Source organism: Acomys russatus, chromosome 19, assembly GCF_903995435.1.
Source record: "Acomys russatus chromosome 19, mAcoRus1.1, whole genome shotgun sequence".
Taxonomy (NCBI): Eukaryota; Metazoa; Chordata; class Mammalia; order Rodentia; family Muridae; genus Acomys; species Acomys russatus.
This window is the reverse complement of record NC_067155.1, coordinates 40,924,854-40,934,565: the sequence shown is the minus strand read 5'-3', so window position 1 is coordinate 40,934,565 and position 9,712 is coordinate 40,924,854. Positions and strand designations below refer to the sequence as shown.

General features: G+C 52.0%; 1 protein-coding gene across 2 annotated transcripts; it reads left to right on the top strand.

Annotated features, from left to right (window-relative positions):
- The first annotated feature begins 3,065 nt into the window (after positions 1-3,065).
- Upk3b (uroplakin 3B) lies at positions 3,066-9,002 on the top strand. 2 transcript variants are annotated; one of them, XM_051161291.1, is made up of 6 exons: positions 3,066-3,301; positions 3,466-3,615; positions 4,848-5,073; positions 6,481-6,560; positions 7,485-7,614; positions 8,770-9,002. In XM_051161291.1, exons 1-6 carry the CDS (start codon positions 3,217-3,219, stop codon positions 8,927-8,929), a joined length of 831 nt encoding a protein of 276 aa, XP_051017248.1. In that variant the 5' UTR covers positions 3,066-3,216; the 3' UTR covers positions 8,930-9,002. The 2 variants fall into 2 exon arrangements, with proteins under 2 accessions (XP_051017248.1, XP_051017247.1); XM_051161290.1 differs by having other exon boundaries at positions 3,066-3,615.
- The last annotated feature ends 710 nt before the right edge of the window (positions 9,003-9,712 follow it).

Below are 9,712 nucleotides of genomic sequence, written 5' to 3'. Positions count from 1 at the left end.
CATACAAGAATACCTTAAAAGAAAGAAAGAAAGAAAGAAAGAAAGGCTGCCATCAGGTGCAACCCAGTAGGCAGTATTCCTCCAAGGCTTCCGCTACAGTTCCTCAGAAGTTCCTGCCCTGGCCTCCCAGTGTGGGACTGTGACTGAAAGTGTGAGCTGAAATACTCTCTCCCAGCTGCTTTTGGTTATGGTGGTTTTTGTTTTTTAAAGATTTATTTGTTATTTATAGAGCATCCTGCCTGCATGTGTGCCTTGCCCCAGAAGAGGGCACCAGATCTCACTATAGATGCTTGTGAGCCACCACGTGGTTGCTGGGAATTGAACTCAGGACCTCCGGAAGAACAGCCAGTGCTCTTAACCTCTGAGCCATCTCTCCAGCCCATGGCCAAGGTGTTTTATCACAGAAATAGAAACTCTAATTAAGATATGGAGTAATGCTTGACATGGTGGTCCACACACCTTTAATCCCAGCACTTGGGAAACTGAGCCAGGGGTTGGGGGGATGCGAGGAGTGGCGTCTCTGTGAGTTTGAGGCCAGCCTGGTCTACAGAGCTAGTTGCAGGACAGGCAGAGCTTCACAGAGAAACTGTTGAAAAAACAAACAAAAGATACTGAGTAACATAGGTTCTCAGGAAAATAAGCTAAGGGATTATCCAAATGGCTGTGGATAGGTGCATTTGCTACCAAGCCTGATAATGATCCCAATTCCATCTCAAGGCCTCACACTGTGAAAAGAGAGAAACTACTGACTGTGAGCTGACCTCTGACCTCCACACAGAGACGAGACATGGCACAGACCCCTCCTCCCATGCACACAAATAAATGCAATGAATACTAAATAAGAATAAGCCAAGCACAAGCCAGGCCTGGTTGCAGAGGCCTACCAGCTCTATGCTTCATGAAGCTGAGGCAGAATGATTTCATGTACAAGGTCAAGCTTAAAGAATTCCTGTCTCAAATTTCAAAGTGAAAAGAAAGAGGTAGAACCATCAGTCTCCTAGCCTACAGGAGGCCCCTGGGTCCAAGTCACAGTAATTTTTGTTTTGTTTTGTTTTGTTTTAAGCTTGGGGTAGCTAAACAGTAGTGTTTGCCTAGCAAACACTAGTAAGGGGCTAAGAGTGTGTCTTAATGGTAGAGCACCTGCCTAGAATCCCCCAGTGAGGGGCTGGGGTGTGGCTCAGTGGTAGAGCACCTGCCTAGAATCCCCCAATGAGGGGCTGGGGTGTGGCTCAGTGGTAGAGCACCTGCTTAGAAGTCCCTGATGCTGGACTGGGCCTTGTGTAGTGGTTTGAATGAGAATGTTCCCCATAGGCACATATGTTCGCATACTTTGTCCCCATTGTTTGGGAAGAATTAGGAGGTGTGGCCGTGTTGGAGGGAAGTGTGTCACTAGGGGTGGGCTTTGGGGTTTCCAAAGCCATTCCCAGTTTCTCTTCCTGCGTTCTACATGTGGATCAGTATGTGGACTGGCCCATGCCTTTGCTCTGCCATTGTGGACTCTAACCCTCCAAACTGTAAGCCTAATTAAATGCTTTCTTTTATATGTTGCCTTGGTCATGGTGTTTTGTCACAGCAGTCGAAAAGTGACTTAAGTCAGCATGGTTGCCTAACACGTACAAAACACCATGTACCAATCCAGGCCTTCAAAAGCAAACAAAAAGGGCACATACATGCTGGCATAGTAGTGCACACCTGAATCCCAGAATTTGGAAGAATAAGACAAAAGAATCAGAAGTTCAAGGTCAGCCTGACTATATAACAAGTGTTCCAAGCTAGCTAGGGATTCTTAGTTAGACCTGTTTCAAAAATATGGGTGTGTCCACATGCACACGTGCACACACACACACACACACACACACGCACACACACACATTTACAGAATCACTGACCTGTGGGGTGTGTGTGTGTGTGTGTGTGTGTGTGTGTGTGTGTGTGTGTGTGTGTATATCATAAGCTGGTAGTAGTGGCACACGCCTTTAATCCCAGCACTCGCAGGCAGGCGGGGGAGGAGGGCAGAGGCAGGCAGGTCGATGTGAATTTAAGGCCAGCCTGGTCTACAAAGTGAGTCTTAAGACAGCTAAGAGAACACAAAAAAACCCTGTCTTGAAAAAAAAACAAAAACAAAAACACAGAATAAGGGCTGGGGTGTGACTCAGTTGGCAGAGGACCTGCCTAGCGTGCATAAGGTGCTGGGTTCCATCCCCAACACTGTATAAAACCAGAAGCTGGCAGTGCCCATCTGTGACCCCAGCAGTTGGGAGGTGAAGGCAGGAGCATCAAGAGTTAAAAGATTGCCAGGTATGGTGGCACACTCCTTTAATCCCAGCACTTGGGAGGCAGAGGCAGGCAGATCTTTGAGTACAAGCCAGCCTGGTCTACAGAGTTTCAAGACAGTTGGAGCTACACAGAGAAACCATGTCCCCCCCAAAATTTAAAAAAAAAAAAAAAAAAAAAAATTCAAAGATCATTCTCTGTTACATAGAGTTTGAGGCCAGCCTGGACTATATGAGAACTTGTCTGAAGAACAGACAGACAAACGAAAAGATACATTTAAAACTACATAGAAAAAGGGTCAAAGGGTTTGCATAAGCAAAATGTTTGTCAGTTGTCAAAAGCTGTTCAGTCCTTTCCGAGGGCGAGTTCTTCCACTGTAGAAAGAAATGGAGGTTCAGCGATGGAGAAGATGTAGCTCCGAGGGGCCGAAGGGTGCATGGACGGCAGAGTGTCTGGGGCTGGACCAGGTCAAGGTCAGCCTAAATAGCCTTGTTCCCTTCTCACTTCCTGGGTTGGGATGGATAGCCAGAGGGTGGCTCCTGGCACCCAGAGCTCATGAATCTCAGGCATGTAGTTCTGGGTCCAGATAGAGGGGGGGCGGGCTCCCTTCCAGGGCCCGGGAGTTAGGTGGTACCACAATTGAGACATGAGCTTTGGGGGGTGGAGGTGGCTAGAGGTCACGTGAAGGCTTTCCTCTCTTAGCTCTGGAGTGGAGTCCACCCCCGCCCCCGCCCAAACCCCGCCCCGACACAGGAGCCCACCTAGCCCCTCCCTCTGACGGGCAGGACACGCTGGGAGAGGAAAGGGGTGAATTCATGTTTTCAGGTCTTTCCTGCTCTCCTGGCAGCCCAAGTTCCCAGCAACTGTAGGCCAAAGGTGCTGGAGTAGGGGTGTGACAGGACCAGCCCCTGAGCCTGGTCAGCCTGTAAGTGCTGGGCAGTCATGGCGCTCACTCGGAGGCAGCCTCACCCTCGGCCTCTGCTCCTCCTGATACTGATGTGGTTTCCCAGAGGAAGCCTGAGTCTGGGTGAGTGAAACTCCCGCAATGGATGCCCTTGGCCAAACCAGAGGCCCTCGGGTGCCCCCGGAACCCATCCCATCTCCTGACCTGGGAGAGTGAGAGAGGGGAGGGAGGCCCCACAGAGTGGCCAAGCCCACTTTGCTTCTCACCTTTGTCCCCTATGGCTACAGACCTGATCCCCTACACGCCGCAGATAACAGCCTGGAACCTGGAAGGGAAGGTCACGGCCACCACGTTCTCCCTGGAGCAGCCTCGGTGCATCTTTGATGAGCATGCCTCAGCCAACGACACCATCTGGCTAGTGGTGGCTTTCAGCAATGGTGCGTGGTGAGGACTTGGGGTCTTGGGGTGAGGTTCTTGGAGGACTGCAATGTTAACTTTGTGGATGTGGGGGTCAAGGCCAGGTATGTCTTGTGCCCCAGGTGGATAAAGCTAGTCCTCGGGGGTATTTTGTTTTGTTTTGAGGCAGGGTCTCCTGTAGCCCAGGAGGAAGGCCTTAAACTTCTGATCTTGCTGCCTCCACCTTCCAAGTGCTGGATGCCAGTGGGTATGCACAACTGTGCCCAGTTCATGCACTGCCAGGCAAACACTCTGCTAACTGAACGTCAAATCACAGCCGTGCTCTTTTGAGACACTGGTCACTGTAAGACAGGGTTTCTCAACCTTCCTGAAGCTGCTCATGTTTTTTTCCCCTTGGTTCTTTTTTTTTTTTTTTCCTTTTGGTTTTTTGAGACAGGGTCTCTCTGTGTTAGCCTTGGCCGTCCTGGATTAGCCTTGGCCGTCCTGGATTCGCTTTGTAGACCAGATTGGCCTCGAACTCACAGTGATCCACCTGCCTCTGCCTCCCAAGAGTGCTGGGATTAAAGGTGAGTGCCACCATGCCCGGATCAATTCCTCATGTTGCGCTGACCGCCTCCAACCATAAAATTATTTTGTTGCTGCTTCATAACTGTAATTTGGGTACCATTATGAATTGTAATGTAAATAGGAGACATGCAGGATATCCGATATACAACCCTGGATCGGTGGACTCTTAGTGGGGTCGTGACCCACAGGTTGAGAACCACTGCTCTAAGCTATCCCATTACATCACCAGGACAAAACCAGGCCAAGCCCTCTGCAGATGGCTTCCTGGGCCAGAAGCAATCAGCCACTCTCTATTCCTTTAAAATAATTGTTTTAGGCTGGGTGGTGGTGGCGCCCACACCTTTAATCCCAGCACTCAGGAGGCAGAGGCAGGGGATCTCTGTGAGTTCCAGGCAAAGAGAATCCAGGACAGCCAAGGTTCTGTTACACAGAGAAACCCTGTCACAGGAAAAAAAAATGTGTTTTATATGTTTATTTATTGTACGTGTCGGTGAGTTCAGAGGACAGCTTGGGAGAGTCTGTTCTCTCCTTCCACGCTGTGGGTCCTGGTGCTCAAACTCAGGCCAGGTTTGGCAGCAAACACCTTTCCCACCGACCTATCTCACCATCCTTCTTAATTCATAGACTTAAGCCAGCTACAGCCCCAGCCCTTGCTGCTGCCTCTATCCGTCCCTTTTTCCTCCAGCCTCCAGGGACTTCCAGAACCCACAGACCCCTGCTAAGATCCCGGCCTTCCCACAGCTGCTGACTGACGGCCACTATATGACATTGCCCCTGTCCCTGGATCAGCTGCCCTGTGAGGACCTGACGGGTGGCAGTGGAGGTGTCCCTGTGCTTCGGGTGGGCAACGACGTCAGCTGTTACCAGCAACCCTATTGCAACGCTCCCCTCCCGAGCCAGGGCCCTTACAGGTGGGTCCTCAGAAGCCCTTACCCTGGGATTGGGTGTCCCTGCCCCGGGGCCTTCTTCCTGCTGATGGCAACCGTAGCCCCTCCTCTCTGTTAGCTGTAGTTTACTTTCTTTGCATAGTGGGGCATCAAAATAAAAAAAGTCCTTTCCACAAGTTGATCATAGAAAAACACTCGTGTGATCCCAGCACTATGGAGGCAGAGGTAGGAGTATCATGAGTTCGAGGCCAGCTACAGCGACATAATGAGTTTGAGGCGAGCTACTACGTAAGTCCTTGTTAAAACAAAAGATCAGCCGGCTGGGCATGTAGCTCAGTTAGAAGTGTTCCTTTTCTACGGATGAAAGCTCTGGGTTCCTTCAGAGCACTGCATAAACCAGGGGTGCTGGTACCTGCCTGTAATGCTGGCACTCTGGAGGCAGAGGCAGGCAGATTCGAGGCCAGCCTGGTCTACAAAGCAAGTTCAGGACAGACAGGGCTACACAGAGAAACCCTGAAAAGGGGGGTGGGGGTGGGGGTGGAGACTGGAAGGCCAGAAAACCACGGGTGTATGTTATTCTCTCAGCTGCATATTGAATCAAGGCTAGCCTGGGCTACTTGGCACTATGTGAGAGATAGACTGGCGGGGGGGGGGGGGGAGGGGAAGGGGAAGGAGAGAAGCGAGGGGGGGCGGAGGGAGAGAGCGCTTTTCAGCTGTATCCTAAGAGGGGAAGGGGTGGTTTCTGCATGAGCCCGCTCTCTTCAGTGTCCATCACCAGATGAAGAACCCAGGTGTCCTCGGACAGACCCGACAGGGGGAGCCCGGTCTGCAGGGTGAAGTCTCAGAAGATGGCACCTCTGTCCATCCAGTTTCCCTCTGCTCCTTTCCCCATGTTGGCAGTTGCTCCTTTCTCACAGCCGCTCTACCCCGCCCCCTTCCCATCAGCCTCCAGGCCACTGGGCCCACCCTGCTCTCTTTTCCAGAGCTCCCACCCTTGAAAGATAGCATCTTGCCAAGTCCTCCCTCCTCCCTGCCCTCCAGGCCCTCAAGCGGGGGCCCTGACCACACCTCTGACTCCACCCATAGGCCTTTGCCAGGGCCCTTAATTTGAGGCCTACCCGCTCCTCACATGGGTGGCCTCACAGACTCCAGAGACCTATACTTCCATTTTGTTGTACTGGTATTTGAGCCCAAGAGTTTGTGCATTCTAGGCAAGTGCCCCGCCACTGAGCTGAACCTTCAGCTCTGTTTTTGTTTTTTTGTTTTTTTGTTTTTTTTAATCTTTTGAGACAATGTAGCCAGGCAGACAGGGAACTTGTGGTTTTCTTCCCCCAGCCTACAGAATACCTGGCATGTCAGGCCTATGCTGCCATGCCCACCTTGAGATACGGAAGTCTTACTCTTTTCCTCATTGCTTTCCTGTCTCTCCAGTGTGAAGTTCCTTGTGATGGATGCCGGTGGCCCACCCAAGGCTGAGACGACGTGGTCCCATCCCATTTATCTCCACCAAGGTAGTGCTGGGGCGAGGGATCTCAGGCAGACTCAACCTACCCTAACCTCATGCTAAAGGGTGGGACCGGGGTTAGTTCCATCACAATGGCATCAAGCTCTTCTCCACTACTAGACATTGAATCTTAGACATGCCAGCAAAGTGCTGTACTACCAATCCATGGCCCTACCCCCTGATTAGGCAGGGGCTCTACCACTGAACCACACCCCAGCCCCTCACTGGGGGATTCTAGGCAGGTGCTCTACCACTGAGCCACACCCCAGCCCCTCACTGGGGGATTCTAGATAGGTGCTCTACCACTGAGCCACACCCCAGCCCCTCACTGGGGGATTCTAGGCAGGGGCTCTACACTAAGTACATTCCCAAGTCTCTTTTTACTATTTATATTGAGGGAGGGTCTAACTTGCCCAAGCTAGCTTTGAATCTCCTCTGTAGCCCAGGATAGCCTGCAACTTGAAATCCTCTCAAGTAGCTGAGATCACTATGGACCCTTGCTTGGGTGCCCAGCCCCCACCACATCAGCCCCAGGTGCTCTGTACTACATGCAGGGACAAGGCCCCAAGCATCAACCTCCACCTAGAGGACAGTGTTGGCGTGGCAGTTGCCTCAGAGACAGGCTACCAAGGCAGTTGGGTAGGGTGACAGATACCTGTCACCTGAAGGCATTCCATGCTAGGCCATAGGGACCATGGCAGTGACAAGGTGAGTCCTGAGATGTACCTGATGTGTGTGGGCATGTGGTAGGGAGCCAGAGGCCATAGTCTAGAAGGTGAGTCCAGTGTAGAAGAGGATAGAACAATAGCTGATACAGACTGGGGGAGATGGTCAAGATGGAAGGGCTCAGGAGACTCTGGGACCATGAGGCAGTACGTCGGACTTGAATGGGGAGCGATGGATGGTCTCTGAATAGCTCCTATGTGTGCAGGGAAGGCCTCCAGCTCCATTGACACGTGGCCCGGTCGGCGCAGCGGCTGTATGATTGTCATAACATCCATCCTCTCTGCTCTGGCCGGCCTTTTGCTCCTGGCTTTCCTGGCAGCCTCCACTATGCGTTTGTGAGTGATGACACCCTTGCAGGCACCTTTCCCACCTGGGACCCCTTGCCTGTCCTGGTCTCGTGAATACTGACCTTCTGAGCTGGCTGATACCGTTTCAGGCAGCGTGGAGGGAATTCCTACTCTGCATCTGTCACCTGGGTGGCAGGCAGATGCTACAGTAGCTTGCCTGAAGACAGGTTCAGGGGTCTGTGCCTTCTGCCAGGGCCCTTTCCCTGGGCTTTATTGTTGTTATTTTATGTATTTATTTATTTATTTATTTATTTTGATTTTTCGGGACAGGGTTTCTCTGTGTAGCCCTGGCTGTCCTGGACTCACTTTGTAGACCAGGCTGGCCTCGAACTCACAGAGACCCACCTGCCTCTGCCTCCTGAGTGCTGGGATACTTTTTTTTCCCCACATGCTCCTGGAGAGTCTTGGTACTGTAATCAGGGTGTACCTGGAAGTAGTGTCTCTCCAGCTGGTTCCAAAACAGAGGGAAGAGGGATGGGGGTGGAGTGCGGGCGGGGTTAATATGTAAAGTGCTTGGTGCTCAAGCAAGGGCTGGGGTTCAGCTCCCCAGCATCCACATAAAACCCAGATGTGGCTGTGCATGTCGGTAACCTAGCCCATGGGGAAAGGCAGATGGATCCCTAGAATCTGTGGCCAGCCAGTCATTAGAGTTATCAGGGAAAGACCCGGTCTCAAAAAGAGAAGGTAGTTTTTGGTGGGATGGTTCAGTGGGTAGAGGCTCTTGCCACCAACTCTGATGGCCTAAGTTTGATCTCGGGGACCCACATGGTGGAAGGAGAGAAGTAACTCCTGTAAATTGTTCTCTGACCTCCAAACACTCAACCGGGGCATGAGCCCCTCCCCCGACAGATACTTTTATTATTTTATTATTTTATTTTAAAGATAAGGTATAGTCCTATAGAGGAAGGCACCCAGCTCCGCCTCTGGCCTCCACACAGGCACATACACAGACATACATGTGTACCCATGTGCACACACATATATACATCACACATTTCGTGCTCCAAATAAAAAAAAGGGGGGCCAGGTGAGGGGCCAGGCTGAGGGATGAGTATGCTGGGGAAGGGGACACAGCTGTAATGTGGCAGCCTTGAGGTGAGGATGTGACTCCTCCCTCCTCCTCCTGTCTTCTCTTCCACGCAGCTCCAGCCTGTGGTGGCCCGAGGACACCCACGAGCAGCTTCGGATTGGTTCCTTCATGGGAAAACGCTACACAACTCACCACATCCCCCCCAGCGAGGCTGCCACACTGCCTGTGGGCTGTGAGCCTGGCCTGGACCCTCTTCCCAGTCTCAGCCCATAGCCTGGCCTCTGCAGCTTGGGGCTGGAGTGAAGGGCAGAGAGCAAGTGCACAGGTCTCGTGTGGGGTGGGATGGAGTGGGATGGGGTGGAGGTGGGTGGGGGCCCCTTATATCCACCTGGCTGCTTTGTCTTCTGCTTCTGTCTGTAAGTGCATTTGGAGATGGTCATGGTCAGCTAGGGTTAAACTTAACCTCCCTCATATAAGGCTGGAGGAGGCGGCCAGTCCATGCTGACCTTGAGCAGACTGCAGAAAACCCAGGAGGAGATAAGTGTGGTGGCACAAGGCTGGGATTCCCCACCTTAGGGGGCTGAAGTTGAAGCATTATGTGATGTGCTCCAGGGTAGTCTAGCAGGAGCCTTTCTCAAAAAGCAAAAAAACAAAAACAACCCCCCAAAAAATCCCAAAGCGGGGTGGGGTGGGAGAACACACCACACTACCACCACCAACAACAACCTCAGAGAATGCCTGGCCCTAATACCCTGCTGCAGTTGGTAGGTTGGGCTGGTCCCGTCAGGAGACACATGAGGCTCGGATCACCGTCTGTCCAACAGCCAGGACTGTGGTGCTGTTGCAGAAATAGCGCCGTTGTCCCGAGAACCTCGCTCTTCCCGAGGATGGGACTCTCGAAGTAAAGGTTGGCGAATGTAAATAGCTATTAATGACAGCCCAGCTACCTTTCCCAGCCCCTCTACACACACAGAGATGGGTTCCACACTTAACTGCTCACTCCATGTCACTGACTGCACACCTGCCATTGGGTTAGACTTGGCCTCCTCAGACAAT